Below are 18,252 nucleotides of genomic sequence, written 5' to 3' on the forward strand. Positions count from 1 at the left end.
TTTCAATTGATTAGTTCACAAGGAATATTGGCAGTTCCCGCTGCTTTATAAGGTTTTAATTTTGTTATGACAATTTCAACTTCCTCCTGACTCAGTTCTTCTATCCACAGTTCAGCACGGTCAAAGGGAATTGACAATGACCCGTATTCAGAATACTTTTAAAGTGTTTCTTAAACATATTTACTATATCTGCTGGATATATTATTATTTTTATCTTTTATTTCCGTCACTACAGAGCAGAATTTCCGTGATCAGTTAATAACTTTGTAAATTTCTCTAACGTTATTTTCTATCTCTATTATTTTATTTTTTTTATTTCTGAGGAATTTAGACGTCTCATCCTCAAGTAACATTGTTTTCGCTAGGATTATTTAAAGTTTTTAACTTAGCGGCTTTTCTTTGTTCGCACACTTTAAGACATTCTTCATCGAACCAGGGTTTATTCTTATTAATTACCATTTTTCCGAGACATAAATTACCGACCGACCTCTTTAATATTATTTCTTATTCCTACCCATAAATTCTCAATGTCTTCGTGACCTTCATCTAACTGTTCTAAGACTTCAAATCTATTTTTTATTTAGATTTTAATTATAAAAAACTATTTTTAAATATAAAAATATATTTACATGAATATATAATATAGATATAAATTACATTTTTATACACACGTATATTTACCTGAAAAAATGTACATCTTTTAAGAGATCATGGGACAGATTACCATGGGGTGTAAGAAAGACAAACTGCTGGTCAGATTTGCTTTTAGCGTAGTTGACAAGCATATTTAATATCATATTCCTATTTATCTCATCCTAGAAACAATTAGTGCATTAATAAAAATAAATAAAAACCAAGAATAATAATTACTTGTGATAAGGAAGCCTAGCAAATATGAGTGATTCCAGAACATTTAAATTAATTTATTTCTTTAACTTTAGATTCATTAAATGGGGAAAATCTATCTTTATTCTGGGTCACTTGGTTCCCTCAGATAACTTGGAAAATTTGGATAAGAAAGACAATTTGAGTAGCATTATTTATTTAACTAAATTAAATAAAAAAATAATAATTATATAAATGATATAAGTATAACAATATGGAAAAAAATAATAATATAATAAAAAGTAGATATTTAAGCATGCTTATATCAATATTTAGTATTTACATGTATACAGAAGAGTACATATCTAAGAGATAGATAGATATTGATGTTAGAATGAAGTTGAGAAAGATGTTAACATGAATGAATGAATTAATAAATTATGAAGGAAAGTGTTTTGGTATTGGAATAGGAATGCACCAAAAAGGTATTATCTTCGGATATTATAAAAAAGCCACCTTTTATAGGAACTGTAAGAGATATAAGAACGTCTGAAGATGATGAATCTTAAGAAGCAATTCTTACATCTTTTCAGTCTCTTCTCGTGTTCACCAGATAGTACTTCATATATTGAGCAAGTCTTAGGAAATTTAGCCTATTGTGTGGAATAACCAGAATGGAAAGGATTGAGGACAGCATTTTGTTGTAGGAATGTATTTTGAATAAATTACTGTAATAATAATAATATAGAAGAAAAAAATAATTAATTACCATGAAAACATCAAATTCATCTAGAAAAAAGAAAGGGGAGTACATGTTGCTCCATAAAGACATGATGAAAGAAACCATTGAATAAGACCTCTCTCCTCCGGACAGGGTTGTTGTTGAACCATCTTTAGCTGCTGAATCAACTTTAATTTTTACACTCAGGGTTTTTTTACTATGATCAATAATTAGATCACCCTAAAAATAAATTGATATATATATATAATCTGGTTAAGCATTTAAAAAATACATACCTACAAAACAAAATTTGTTCTTATAATCTTTACATTGATATTGATAAGATAAAACTAAATAAATTTAAATTAAAGAACAAACAGTACCATCAGAATGTTTTATATAATATATAATGATATCCAATTAGCATGATTCTGGATATAACAGGGATTCTATTAGAAAATTACATTTTAAGAAAAATCCTATCTAATGCATCCAGGTAAATGAATAAGCAATTATTGACAAATTAATCTCTTTATACTGTTATCCAACCACCCATGTTTAGTACTAAAGGGATGATGAAATCTTGGCAGGTTTATTATATATTATATTTATATATATTATAAAATTTTAAATTCAAAAGTAATAGCATCAAATAACTAATAAGGCTTAATTTACTTACCTTGTAATTTTTTTTCTGTAACATTCTATGGAAGGAATGTTTTGTATTGGCAGAAACCAATTCTTTTATCCTTTGGTAAGTATCCATAAAAATGTTTACACTACTGAATAACTTCTGTAAACAGGAAAATATAAATTAATATACAGTAGTAAGACACTTTAGATAAATGTTTCGTTTTCATCTTTTACAATCAATTATTTTATAAGATATATTAAAATTGTAAAATTCAAATAGTAATTAGAAAACTTTCAAACCACATTTTGTAAAGCATTACATTTGTTTATTATACCAACTGGTAATAATAATAATAATTAAGGCTTAGTGAACCCAAAAATTTGATGCTGATACCACCAATCGTTTTCTACATACATCTGTCCAGTGATCCCCTTCCAAACCCAAATCTAATAAACCAATTTTAAAGCAATCCTCCCATCTACATTTCGGCAACCCCTCAGATGTTTACCCTTCGGTTCAGTGATTATTAACATTTCAGGGATTCGTTAGTTACTAATTCCCAAAACCTTACATGCCCATCTCATACGCTGCAATGTTACAACCTCAATTATATTTACCGGGTGCAGTTCCCTCAATTCAAGGCCGTCTGTAGGGCAGGTTTTTGCAACCTGGAAATTACAGTGGTGCCAGTTCAAATACAGCCTGGAGGGTAAACTTTTATTTCTGAGGTGGTCCCATAAAATAAAAACTTGACTCCCCAACCATGGTATTAGAGGAAGGGTAGATAACTCCCCCCCCCCATATGTCAGAAATGACCAGGAAGTGGGTCATTAAAAAAAAAAAGTCCCCTCAGTTAAGCGTCGTGTAGCCTTCTAAATTCTTCCATTAATTCATCTTTTTTCTGTCCAAATATTTTACATAATACTTTATTTTCAAAAACCTTGAGGCACTGTTCTTCCCTTAGTGTAAGACGCCACATTTCACATCCACAAAGAATAGTGGGAAGGATAATAGTTTGGTAAATTCTAACTTATAAGTTCTTGGATAGAAGGCATAAGCTAAACAATTTCGGAATTGTAAGTATTTACAAGTATTTCCCGCCTTTAACTCGCTTTTATTTCCTCATCAATTTCACAAATCTCAAACTTCTCAGAATAATTCAAACAGGTACAGGTGTGAATTCAATAATAATGAGTGAGTGTAAAACAAAAGTAATACATAATGCAAAGTAATGATACATAACTCTTTGAAATTTGATTTACTGAGACTCATATTTGATTAAAATATCTAATAGATATGGTTGAGATAACTCCTGCCTTGAAATTAAATTATCTTAATTGGAATACTCGATGTACCACAACAAACCTCAGAATCTTTAACCATAGATAATATTTATCTAGACTAACCTGCTTCACTTCTTGAATCTGGTTTAATTCTGCTATACTATTGCTGAACAGTTTTAGCCTTTCTTCATAGGCAGAAGGTATGTCCTCAGTACTTCCTATCATTTTCTCCATTGATTTCATTATACCGTTCAATTTTGCAAGCTCTCCTTCTAAAAATTCTATATCCCTGAAAATAATTAATAAGTCAATGACGAAGCATTGATATTTACTAATGTTAAAAATATTTTTGATTTTCATAATTTGCCTGAGGTAAACTTTAATTTATGAAGAAAATGCCATAAAAATAAAAGTAGAAAAAAATATTTTTTAGAGTTTCAAAATCTGAAGCTCATATGCCTAGGTTTATTTAAATGAATATCCACAGATAAAATTTAATTAATACTGTGTGAACCCTTTTGAAATCAAACCTAATTCCTAGTTCTGAAACAACTTGATTAACCCATTGCCATGTTGTATATAGACTCAACTAATGTTACAATATTACTCAGTTCAGGATGTAAACATTAATCCAACCTAAATAATTTAATTTTCATAAAGCAACTTACTAACATAAATTAAGCAAACTAAATTTTTCAGTTATGATTTCCCTTCATCAACAATAACGGTAGTTAATAATCGTGACAGCTTAAATCTGTGCCTTGATAATACAAAGTTTTGAGAAAACTTGTATTGTGTTTATTGGCCGTTTTTTATTTGATTGTAGATTTGACATTGGCCCTTAGAAAAAGTCTCCAACTTCAAAAATGAGGATATTGACCTTAATTTCATTTATTACTCCCATGTTTTTTTTGTTAACAAATGTCATAAACATAAAATTGGTATATTTTGACATTGTTCCTTCTTCTACCAAGGTACAGAAATATAAACACATATATACATAACATAAATATGAACTGATCTCTATACAAACCTAGTTTCACTCATACTTTCTGGATGAGCTTCTTTTGCTTCACTTTCTGCTTTCGAATACTCCTTTTCTAATTCTTTTAAGACCTTCCGCACACTTTCCAACTTGGTTTCTTCATTTTTTAATAAATGTTTATAATGGTCTCTGTTCACAGTAATTCTACAATATTCATTCCTGATTTCTTTTATTTCTCCCTAAAGATATTCAAAATAAAATAAAATAAAGGTAGTTTTTAAGAGTTTTAAAGCAGACCACAATGCCTATTAAAACTTACTGGACACGCTCACTGAGGATTATTATGTTAGAGTCACTACATGATGAAATAAAGTATTAGAGCTCTGAGGGTGTAAGGGTCTGAATAATTCGAAGCTATAATGCTTTAAAGTTGATATTTAGTTCAACTTAAAAGTGTGTTGAAACACACTATTAAAAATAAATAATCAGCTAACAAACCTTTTTAAATATTTGAAGTTAGGATGAAGGTTTTGTCTACAAACGATTTTTTTAAAAAACAGGGTAGATCAAATCATTCTGTTCACAAAAGATCAATAATTTCAATTTCTTTTTCCATCATAGTACAATGTTAATAATTTAAAATTTAGAATATTAAAAACACTTAAGAATTTGAGGTTGAAACCTCTTTACAATGATAAAAGTCAGTACCACTACAGTCCAAATGAATAATAAATATTTCGACTGAATCTTGTGTCAATTGACAAAGCTATTAAAAAAAAAAAAATAAATAATTTTCATTTTAGTAAGGACTACTGTCATGAAGAGGTTGTTTACTTCAAGAATATTGTGTCCCGCTAAAATAGCACAACCCAATTGTTGAGAATCACTAAATTAAATTCTAAACTTTCCTTGGTAGTAAAACACTAAATATTTTTCTAGTTACTGGCTCATTTAATTGAAAGTCCCGCAAATGAATTTATTTCTAATGTATCTTCTCATTTGAGATTTGAGAAAATAAGTCAAGAGGTGAATTTGATTGGCTGTTATCCAAGAATCCTAGAATCCTAACTCTTAGAAATGAACTCAGAGTTGATACATTCATTTTTATAGGAGTAAGCACAGATTATTAATAAATACACAAGGGATATTATGTGTTTTCGAAATGGAACACCTCCCATTACACAATAATCTGTGCTAATAATTTTTTGTAAAATCAAGATGGTTCATGTGGTAGTCAAAAAAAAAAAACTGTTCAACCGATTGCTTTGAACAGCCCTGATGAAGGACTACATTGTGAGCCTAAAAAATGGCATTTAATAAATAATTTCTACTAATTTAAGGTGTTAATCTTGCCCAAGTGGTGGCCACCACTTGGGCAAGAATAACACCTTCTTAATTGATATTAGGGTTAAATATTAAATACATAAAATTGGTAAAATCAGTAAATTTAAGAAGCAAGAAAAGGGTCTATTCTAGTAAGATGCAGGAACTAAAAATTAAATGAATCTAAAAATGTACTAAACATCATAATCAACTAATACATACCTCTAAGCTTTGTATTTCATTTAATTTTTCCTCTTTTCCTCTTTGCAACTCTTCAATGTTCTGTTTAATTTCTTTATATTTTGTAATTAAATTTTCTTTATCTGCTTCTAATGCCTAGAGAGAAATTATAAACGGTATCAGATAAAAAAGATGGCAGAGTATTTTATTCTTGCTTTGTTTTCATTATTCCTTTACTTAAAATTACATACATTAAATTTTAATACATAAACCGACTACTATTAATCATTTAAAGCTAAACATTTTGCCATTACAAAGGTTATAATTTGATCAATTTCTCAAATATTGTAATTGACATATTATTGTATGTTTTTCATGAAATACACATTTATGAGATTATTATTATGATGAAATATACATAATATAAGAATGGAAACACAATTGCTCATATAAACTATTTATTTATTTTTTTAAAAAGACTGCTCTATTTGTTATCAGTAAATGTTTCAAAGGGAAGATAAACTAAGGCCTAATGTGGGATTTTGGGGGGTGGGCGAAGGCAAGGATTCTCTTTTAATTATTTTTGCTGGTTAAACCCAAATTTATTTATTAATCTTGTGTTATTTATAATCATTTTTATTGTAGAAGGGTGAGTCTCTTATATTCACGAGAAAATAAAAATTATTTAAAAGAAGTGTATGCCACATTATTTGTCAATATAAATTTTATATCACTAGGTAAAAAGATATTTTCTTAGTAATTCAACATATTCAATAAATTAAAAAATACCTTTAAATTTCCTTCACAAGTTTTAATTGTGTTCTGCCTATATACTAAATCTTCTTTTAAGAGATTAACATCAAAACTTTCTGGGATATCCATTTTTCGAAGTTCATCAAGTTTATTTTCACAGCTAGCTATCTGCCGATTCAGTTTTAATGCCTGAAAAGTCATAGAGATAAAGCAATCAATAAGTTTGAAGTATTTAGAGAATAAATTAATTTTAGTACCAAATATACCTTACCGCATAATGAGCAATATAAAATAATTTAGGAAAAAAGATTAACTAAGAAAACTAAACTAAAATTAAGGAGTAAATATAAATATTAACCATAGTATACAATGGTCGATACAATACTTATACAATGGTGAATCATAGACTAAAGATTTTTTTTTTTTATTGCTGAAAAGTTTATAGAGACAAAAATAAATTAAACAAATACCTCAGATTGAGATTCTTCTAGCTGTTGTTTAGAATGAGAGAAATTTTGTTTAGCAGCTTCCAATCCATTTCTAGCTCCTAAAAGTTCTTGTTTAGTAGAGTGGATTTCTGCTTCTGTTAATCTAGAATCATGAAATATTTATAAAATGTATAAAAATGTTATGCCATGAGCCATATACTAATGCTATTAGTTTTATTATACTAATGCTCATTTCAGTTAATACAGAATAAAGATATCATTGTTAAATATGCAAAATTAGATGTACTTATAGATAATTCTCAAGCTAGAGTTTCATTAAAAAAAGTTTCTCATATTTGCACTTGCTACTTGTTTCAACAACAGAAGAATCCTTCTGTATTTGACACAGCAAAATTGTAAATTTGTTGATCACTAAACATATGAAATATAACCTTAATCTTAATTACATTACGTTGCTAAGTCAAGAATACCCTAACTAAAATTATAAAACATTTTCATCTAATTTTAGAGCAGGAAATTATACTACTCTCAGATGCAATAATAATATAGTGCTGACTCAAAATCCACAGCCATTATGTCCTAAACTGAATATAAGTTGATCTTTCTAAATCTAAGATTTATAACTAGGGTCTTATCTGATCATGAAAGTTATAAAATCCATGTACAAATACTAGTCATCCTGTCAATATACAGTTTTAAGATTTTTAAATTCTTAAAAGAATTATTACACATTACCATTTTAAACTACAATTAAATCGATTTAAAAAAAATGTACGTACTTAATAGCCTGTGCAGGACTAACTTGAAGGTATTTAGTGTTTTCGGCAACACTACCACTATATGAACGATAATTTGGAGCAGGGAAGAAAAGGTCACCTTTCTTAGTAATTGCACGCTTGCAGTAACGTGGAACATTGGACTGATCCTCCATAAGTCTATAAGCTTCATCACTGGTCGGTATCAGCAGGACTGTTTCAGGCTAAAAACATAATTACATAATAATTTTTAACATTGAAAATGTTTTTAAAGGAAAACAAAAAAGTCATGAAATAGACATGTGAATAAGAAAGGTGAATCTATTCCAATATCTAGCATATATTAGAAAATACATCTGGGTGTACAAATTTTCCACATTTGTTTTCCTATCAGGTTATGTACTAGTCAATTTTATCTCCCTACTACTCTGCTATAATTAAAACTGCATGAACGATGAGGGATTGAAGTGGATTAATCTTCATACAAAGAAACAGGTGGTTTTACAATAATTATTGTGACAGATTCCAAAGCTCTGAATTTGTATGGGGGAGTGGGAAAACCAATAAAATAATGATACAAGATTTGACAAAGTTAATTACAAAGCAAAATTGTCTAAATTCTAGACAAAATATTTTTAAAAAACCAACAACCAACAAGAGAGGTTGTGACTAGTTCACTTTTTTCCCCCCAACAATTTACCCCTTCAAGATTTTATTTCTGGACTTAAGTTAGAATAGTTGAACATATTATCCCAATCTGACTTAAATTCCCTTATTTATTAGTAATTTACTACAAACAATTTAAAAAAAGAAATTTTATTATACCTAAAAAATAACATACCTCAAGTTGATCTATAAGAGAATTGGCTATAACAGGGTGCGAGACAGATATGCTCCTCAATAAATTATTATACTTATCATATCCAGTTTCAAAATTCGATACATCATGAACCTAAAACCAATAACCATAATTAATAATAATAATAATAAACAATCACATTTAATTAATATACATAAGAAAAACTGTTATTTCATCAAAACCAATTAATGTAAGTCAAATCATTGGTTTACACATGCTTGAAGATTTCTTAATGACAACATTTACTTTAAACTGAGGAATGATATTATTTGGTCCTCTTTAAACCAAACAACAATTAATTTGTTGTGTTTTATACACATTAAAATCATGTTAGGATATAAAAACTTAATACAACACTTCAACAATATACATTTTATATTACGGGAAAATGATAAGGTTAAACCTTGAAATAAAACACCCTTATATTACATGGATAAAACTTATGTCAAAATATTCTATGACAGCCGAATTCGGACATACAACATAACTTGTTGACTATTGATACCAGTAGGACTTAAAGGTGTACCACACAGAAATGATAATAAAGCCCATAATTTTATTTCAAGTCGAAAAGTTTTAAAAGAGAAGAGTAAACTATTCACGAATGGTAAAAAAATGTTATCTGACCATAGGATAGTCAGATCAATCAATATTAATGTAAACACAATGCAAAATTCAAGGTGACAAAGAATAAAATGAAATCTAATACATGATGGGATCTAAGTTGCAGTATAAGCTAGGAAAGTATAAGCTCTACAGGAGATGAAAAAGCTAAGCTATGAACTTTGTTCCCTACACTGCCTTCCATCTTTTGCATCAAACAAGGCTTATAGTAATTCAAATATAAAATATTGGACAAGTACCAAATGAACGCTTCATCTGACAGAAAATGATAAACCCCTTTTTAATCTCCCTTGAGCCATCTATTACGTTTTTCCACATCACAGTAGGTCATGACTACCTCCAAGTTCATCTGCATAAAATTGTTGTCCCCACATCTTAAGTGCTGCATCAATATATCTTTGCTACCAATTTGAAAATATGGTCACAATACATTTAAATGATGGTATGACTTTGTCAACACCTCCATAAAAAAGCAAAAACAAGATGTATACCGGATATTCAGTATTTAATGGTTTTCATGGAGAGCATTGAATAAAGGAAACAAACTTAGTTGAATCACAACAAACTTCTACCTACCTTATCAAAATACTTGCTGATTGAAACTGATGGTTTCTGTTTGGCCGGGATCTGAAGCCTATCCATTATTGACTTTAAAACTTTGAAATCATCATTATTATCAACACAAAAAGAAGAGAGCACTTTTTGGCCAATAATACTTTCAATCGCTGGTCCCCAACTTTCCTCTTTTACTTTGATAAAAGCTCCTAAAAAAATGAATAATTTTATTTTTATTTATTTATACTCTTTCCTTTTTCAATGTTTTGGAGATGCCATTAAATACTTAGGAATAGCGTTGTACGAGGAGAAGATGGTTGGGATGCGGTCAAAATGAAACACAGATAAGTTGATGTAACTTATTTTAATTGTGCCAACGTTTCGGCTAGTTTCCAGCCTTCATCAGGGCTAAGAACAGAACAAGATAACAACCAATAAGTATAGAAAATAAAAAATAAAATATAAATAAAATGACAAAGTGAATAATTTTACAGAATAGAATTAATAAAATGAAGTGATCAGAGAAGTGAAAAATAAAATGTATACATAGGTAATTGAACAAGTAGGTAAAATAACATAATCAAGAAAATAAAATAAAATGAAGTTATATAATGTAAAGAAGTATGAATATACTAGTATTAATAATCTAAAAATTGAAATATGGAAAGAAAAAGAAAATTGAGAGAAAGAAAATATATGCAACCATAATAATTGATAAAGAGGCAAAATATAAGTAAAGTTTAACAAAAGAAATGAATAGAAGAAAAAATATATATATATTTTGAAAAAACAATAATAATATATGATAAACATAACTTGGGTAAGGAAAATGAGAAAAGAAGGGGTGGTAAAATAAAGATAGGGAAAAAAAAGAGAATAAAACGAATCTGTTAGCTTGAAAACTAAACGCCAAGGGTAATCTGCACCAATAACGGCAAAACTCCGAATTAAAAAAGACGTTACAAGAATTACTAAGTGGTTATAAGAGGAAACGTTACGAGTGGGTAAAAAATAAAAAGTATAACATAGAAAATATAGAGGAAGAAAGTGTGTGAGAGGGTGACAACAAATGGTTTTTGGAAAATGTTAAAAATATTTTCTTAATTATGTTATTTTACCTACTTGTTCAATTACCAATGTATACATTTCATTTTTCACTTCTCTCATCACTTCATTTTGTTAATTCCATTCTGTAAAATTATTCACTTTATGTCATTCTGTTTACATTTTATTTTCTATACTTACGGTTGTTATATTGTTCTGTTCTTAGCCCTGATGAAGGCTAGAAACTCTAGCCAAAACGTTGGCACAATAAAATAGGTTACACCAACTTATTTGTGTTTCTCTTTTACCGCACCCCCAACCATCTCCTCCTCAAACAAGTCATCCACGGTCAACTATCTCTCATAATTAAGAATAGAGTTCTTACGATTTCCTTACTGTCATATATATTTCTTAAATTGTACATGTAGATTTTAAGAAATGTTGATAAATATTACGGAAAATCATTAATTATATTCATGTTGATTTATTTTTGATCCATATGAATGTTAATTTAAAACAGTAATTCCTGAGCAGTTGTTTACAAGAGACATGTGTGAGGGTAGGCCGCATGTGTGTTTCGAAACATATATTTTGTGAGAATTTATTGTAAGAACTGTTTTGTTTCTTAATAAACTTTGCTGATATTTTAATATTAGATTAAAGGTTTCAGCAGATACATACAATATGAAATTGCTTCAGAAAGAATGGTCCCAAGTCAGAAAGAATAGTCTGCAAATGGTTCAATAAGTGGCTTAAAATAATAATAATAAAATCTAAAGATCCTTAGTATTCTTATCCTAAGATAATATCATTATTATCCTAAGAATAATAAAATAAAATCAGGGCATATAACAAAAAAACAAATAAATCATTGGATGTTTTAGGCTTTGAATTATTACCTTATAAACTTACTGTTTTTGAACGCTCTCATTTTTCCTTTCTTCGCATGTTGGAGTACAAAAGAGCATTTAATTCCAACAAAGATAAAATAACAATAGAGATCACAGTAAATTAACAACAAATAAGAAGAAAAGATTTTAATTTTTTTTTCAGCCTATTCCACAGTGAACATTAAAATAATTTATAATTGGTTTACCTATTGGGCCAAGAGGCTTTTGCTTGAACTGCCTGCTTTGATGAGCTCTTTCAATAGAAGCAACTAGCTGAGGCATCCATTTAGAATAAACTATAAGTTGATTTTTTTCAGCCCTTAAGCCTTTTAAATATTCTTCTTTGTATCCTTAAATTGAAAAAAAAAATTGATTATAACAAACAAAAAATATTTTAGGTAAAGAAGAGTGGTGCTCCCATTACCACTTACATCTGATTCTCCAGGTTGGGGGAACACTTATACTGACAAATGAGCATGTTCACACACTTATAGCACATAAATACAGAACACCTACCTAACACAAGCTGTTAACTACAGTAAATACTCTAAAAAATCAGAAATAAGGATGAACACCTCAATAGATTATATGTGGGACAAGATGAGTACAACAACAGAAACAAATCATTTCTCTATTTTGGGAGTACTGTCAGTCAAGAAGGTAGAACAGAAGAAGATATAAAAAATATAATGTGTTAGGCCAATGAATCATTCTTCCAGTAATAGTGTGGAAGAATAATTGAGGCCGTTGTAGCCAAGTGTATTGATGCGTCACCAAAACACCCTCAAATCTATGGCACTGCCAATTGAATTTTGGCCCAGGCTGATTGACTTTTACTTAATTTGTGGTTGTCCCAAAGAATGAAAACTTGAATCTTCCTCACGGGTTAGAAAAGATTGATTACTTATAGGATAACGCCCTGTTTATCAGAGAAATAGCTAGGTAGGGAGTAAACAAAAAAAAAAGTCTGGAAGAATAAGGGAACTTTCTAGAATACAGAATTACATCTGTTTAAAACAAATATGTTGCCTATACTGCTTGCATTAGTAATATAGAGACAATAAATAAATATTTAAAAATTTCAAGTATTGGTACATAGATGTCTGAAGACAGTAGTAGACATCCATTGCACTTAAATCATTCCCAAAACAAAGTTCCTAAACTAACCTTAGATGAACTGATCAAGAAAAGGAAAAGAAAGTAGATTGGTTAGACCATAAGAAAGCATAATAGTTGCACAGAGAAATATGCATTTGATTGGAATCCACAGGGTCCTTGTTAGCAAGGATGACCCAGGAGCATGTGGAAGAGATTGGAGATCAAGGAAGTGAAACATTCGGACCAGCAAAGTAGCAAAGTGAAGAAATTAGCTTCTAATAGAATCTATGGTGAAAATTTGTGGGAGCCCTTGGTTCCAATAGGAGCAAGAGGATTTATTACTTACAACTAAAAGGCTTTTCAAAATTAAGTAAAAATAGGAGTAACAGGTCAATCATTTTTTTTTTAACTTGTAGTTGATAATCAAATGAAAACTCTTTGTTTCTGGGGAAAGATTTTTTTAAAGGCAATACATTTATTATTATCGATAAAAGAAAATTATGTCCCAGAATGAAAAATTATCTTTAATTAAAAATTAGAGTGCTACCAATGGGTAGTTTCTATACACATCTGTGATACTCCATTTTAACTAAGATCAAATTTACTGAATATATTATATAATATACAGTTGTAAATTTCAATAAAGATATTAATAAAAAAAAAAATTATAAAATAATAAAATATTAGTTTTTCTAAGAGAAGATAGTTAGGGTGTAGTCTGGAAACAGAGCAAGATAAATAATACTGCTTAAATTTGTGTTGATATTTCAGCCTAAGTTGTAGTCTTTCATCAAGACTGAATCGATGATGAGCAAGATATTAGATGAATCTCCTCCATGATTACATTTACATTAAATTTCATCATACATCATTAAAATTTTTCATTAAATTTAGGGTAACTGGTACTTATTGACTGCATTCATAAATACTCATTAAATATTAATGATTAACAAATTAAAATTTAATCATTGAATGAAAGATAAATTATCTTTTTTTAACTCTTAAATTACTTTAAAAATTAAAAAGTTTAGTAATGTTTTTAGAAGAACTTACTTAATTTTTGACCTAAATTATTGTAATATTGTTCTTTTTGAGCAACAGTAGTAGATGCCTTTTCTACCGTGTCACTTAATTGTTGTTTATGCACAACAGTTGTTGACATGATAGCTTTCAACTCACTTAGCCTATTTTCAAGTTCCAATCTTTGAGCTTCTAGGTTTCTTTTTTTGGCTTCTACTTCTTCATGGCGGCTAAAATATATAGAAAATTCATTACAAAAGAGGCTTTCCGTGATTTATTTTCTTTTTTTCATTAAATTAATATAATTTCATACAACAGAATTTTAATTTTTTAAAGGACAAGATGGTCTGTTTGGTAATCAGAAAGGTGCTCAAATTAGTGAAAACTATTCATTAAAAACAAATGTTTCAACTCACATTGCAGGTATTGATCAGTGATAAATAAAAAAGAAACAAAACATTGTAAACTATGGTAGAAGTCCTACCATAATTCCAGTCACAAAACTCCTACCTAGTTCTACCATGCTACAGTAGTTCTATTAGTTGTCATCATTCAAGTAATAAACTTCAAATATGAATTTTTAAAAATTTAAAATTGAATCAAGAAAATTTCTTTGTTTGGCTTATTGGGTAAGCATAATAAAAGTGGGGTTATGATCAACAATGAACAATATTTGCTCAATTGTTTTAAATATTTATCTAAGCGATCATCATTTTCTCATAAAAATCAATACATTAAAATTAAAAATGATAATTACAAACCTTTTGTGGTTATCAATTTCAACTTGAATTTCATCACAACTTTTTGATTCCGAAGTAATTTTTTTATTGATATGTTTAATTTCGCTGACTTTTTTCCCAATTTGATCCTTCAGAGTGTTCAATGATCCTTCCACTTCTATGATTTGATTTTCAATTATACGTTTCTTCTCTTTAGTTTCATTTAGCATTAGCTCAGAAGACCTGAAAATTGATAAAACATAAAAACAAAAAAACAGATTTAATATGAAGCACACAAACCGGAGTGCACACAAACTTGAAGATGATCAGGTCTACGCTCAATCAACTATACATAATATAGAACACATAAGATCGATATATGATAATTAATTTATCATGATAAGTACAAGAAGTATAAAAGACATTTTTTAATCTCATGTCTTCAACCTTCAGTTCACATCTAACATCTGAATATGTGTACTATTAGACATGTGAAGTCAGAGCTTGCTACTTTCTTCCAACTTATCAGCATTGAACCTTTCAGTATTAGTCAAGTTGTGTATTATCTGGTAAATAAAAAATAAAAAAACTGAAATCAAGAAAGTGTGACTTGTGCTCTCTTGCTGTTAATTTATAAAACATCAATAAAATAGTAAATAAATAAATGATTACCGACTTTTTTTTAATCCAGTCTGTTGGACATAATTGAATGAAATAGACAACATTGGTGTTTGGGTACTTCTATACATGACAGGTGATCACAAGCACTATTGGCGATGGATATGAGAAATACTACTCTGTAAATCCAGTTATGATTTCTATTGTTTACTTGGTAGATTTTTTTCTTTTATATACATTTCTTTACTACCAGATCAGCCCTGAATGACCTTACATGGTTGTTGTAACAGTTTGTAAGTTATATTTTTTTTCAGTTGATAGTGAGGGAAGGGGTATAGTCTAGTGCAAGAGGCACCCCTAACTGTTTGCAATGTTATAACCACGAACTATTATAATTAAAAATAGTAGAGATCAATTAGAAAAATATATATATTAATCCAGATAAAATAACAAACAAAAACAAAATTAATTATAGAATAAGTAAATAAAAAATTGACTTATGAAAATAATTAGAGAGAAAAAAAATAAAACAATGATAATAAAAATAAATCAATAAAAAGCTCATAAGAGGATATCTTGGATCAGCCAGGGCTTTTTTTGTAACTTTGTGAATCATTTTTCAATCTATCTGTTGTGGCCAACACATCGTTTAACAAAATGAAAATCGACAGTATAACATATGTTTTTCTTTTGTTTTGATACTGAAAAATAGACAGACAACTTCTTAACGTATCACTGCATACACACATCTTCTCCTCACTACGCACTCGTAGTTGCCAGCATTCTGGCCATCTTCGCTAGCTAAATCATCTTAGTCATGGCAGGCGGACTTCTTCGACTCATCCTCCAAGAGGACAAGCCGGGCGGACGTAAGTCCCTTTTGTCAATCTACTTCCACAAGAATATCCACTCAGAACAACTATAACCGGGGCCCCACCAATCACCGGTGATATAAGACTTTTTTTTCTCTTTTGTTCAATTAATTTAATTTTATAATAGTGTTAAGCTTTTTTTTTTTTTCTAGTTGTATATTTTGTGTTCCTTTTTATTATGTTTACTTATTTAAAAATACAAAAATAACAAAATTCGGCTATTCTTTTCTTTTCATGGTTGGACTAGTAAAGGTTTCTTTTGAACCCCTACCCGCCGTAACACTATCGATTCCACAACAGTTCAAACAATCACAAACAACAAACAAGGGATAATTCACTGCGATTCTCAGAATCTTGTTTTGAAATGCCTGGAATTTTTTTCTTTTTGTACAGGATGCTACTTGGTAGTTAGGTTACTAGTATAGTGAATGTCATTTTCACTATCTCCTGCTTTTTGTTGTTATTTCCATATGTTTGCTATAAATTGGAATTATATTGTTGGGCAATTAACTCTTCAGTGAATCAACACTAAAAACACTGTTTATTTAAAGAAAAAAATAGAACAAAAACAATATTTTTTTATTTTATTGGATAATTTATATTTATTGATTTTGTTTAAGACAGACAGAATTGGAAGAAATAGTCCCTTTTGCCCAAAGTGGACCAAATATAATTGACCCAAAATTCAACCGATTTACCCTCTCAATAGGGCAGCAACTGATTATTAACAGAACGAAAGAAGCCAAAATCCAGTTTTGAACAGTTTCAAGTTACCACAGTTAAGTACTGAAATATGTAATATTGAAAACTAATACTAAAGTATTGTATTCAATAGATTTTATTTATCAGCTGATATACACCAGTTTACCAATCATTACTATCAAAATTACTTTATACGGTGTATTAACAAAAGAAAAGCATAAATTGTGCCTAAATTGAAAATATGACAAAACACAACTAGTTTTAATCAAAATTATGCTTTCTACCAAGTGTTGGGAATGAATCTTATTTATAATAACCTTGATAAAATAATAACAACACTGTTAATAAAAAATTAAGAGAAATAACTAAAATGAACACAAGATAATGAATTTAGGAAGATTTATTATCTATATTCGATGATTTTAGGAAGATTGTCACAGGGATGGTCAAGAAAGGTACAAAAAAAGTAAAAAGCTTTTTATTAGTAACTAACATTTCTTCCCTCTTTGCTAAACTGCCACACGGACAATCTTCCTACAATATATTACATACAGTCAACTATTAGTAATCCAATAAAAAATTTACCTTTGCTTTTCACCCAACTCGTTTTCAATTTTGTCCCTTTTTTCAACTTTTTCTTTTATTAGTGGAAGTTGCTTAAGACAGTCCATTTCAATTACTTTTTGAGCTTCTAACTTTTTTCCAAATTTTAAAACCTATAATGAACTAAATAAAGTATTTTTGGAAGTTTATTTATGTTCTCATTTGTTTTTTAAAATTTAAATTCTCAGATTGATATGGAAAGATAAATATGCATAGGAAGAAGATTTAGAAGATAGTGCATTGTAAAGGAAGAAGAGAGAAGTAAACAGGTTGAATTTAGACATTAAAAATCAGTATTTTTTATATTTTCTATACCTTCTTCAACAGTTTTGGTTAAACAATACTTACATAAGCCCAATATAATTCATTTTGTAATGATTTCGCTTTCAGTTCAAATTCGTGCAGTTCATCCATTTTCTTCAACTTCTCTTTATATTCTTTGACATCCTTGAAGTCTTCAATGAGTTCCTAAAGCAAGAACTACAAATTAATACACCTAAGATACAGATTTTGTAGCACATTTTAATTTGTTTATTTTAATAAGGACACCAAAAAATAAACCAAACTAAAAAACATGATATTATATTATATAGAAACATACTAATTTTGGATATTATGACTTCAATATCTATAAATTTTCTACCAATTTAATGCATTCATAAATACAATAGTTCTTTATAGAAGTATGAAATTGTTTCTGTATATCTAGTGCCTAATAACATATAACACTTATATATATA

The 18,252-nt window shown here is 28.9% G+C and overlaps 1 protein-coding gene across 2 annotated transcripts in view; it reads right to left on the bottom strand.

The window, feature by feature from the left end:
* Positions 1-681: 681 nt before the first annotated feature.
* Positions 682-18,252, bottom strand: part of SMC6 (Structural maintenance of chromosomes 6) — a gene marked incomplete at its 3' end in the record, with an annotated part of 30,077 nt that continues 12,506 nt past the window's right edge. For both annotated transcript variants that reach the window (XM_067048602.1, XM_067048601.1), the window contains 16 exon segments: positions 682-815; positions 1,595-1,786; positions 2,226-2,339; positions 3,587-3,752; positions 4,497-4,687; positions 5,994-6,107; positions 6,741-6,893; positions 7,175-7,295; positions 7,933-8,132; positions 8,750-8,860; positions 9,968-10,155; positions 12,087-12,230; positions 14,032-14,228; positions 14,760-14,960; positions 17,495-17,625; positions 17,861-17,980. In XM_067048602.1, coding sequence (XP_066904703.1) covers positions 682-815; positions 1,595-1,786; positions 2,226-2,339; positions 3,587-3,752; positions 4,497-4,687; positions 5,994-6,107; positions 6,741-6,893; positions 7,175-7,295; positions 7,933-8,132; positions 8,750-8,860; positions 9,968-10,155; positions 12,087-12,230; positions 14,032-14,228; positions 14,760-14,960; positions 17,495-17,625; positions 17,861-17,980 — 2,477 coding nt within the window.

This window comes from Halyomorpha halys, unplaced genomic scaffold, assembly GCF_000696795.3.
Source record: "Halyomorpha halys isolate HHAL.00 unplaced genomic scaffold, Hhal_1.1 Scaffold718.1, whole genome shotgun sequence".
NCBI classification, from domain to species: Eukaryota; Metazoa; Arthropoda; class Insecta; order Hemiptera; family Pentatomidae; genus Halyomorpha; species Halyomorpha halys.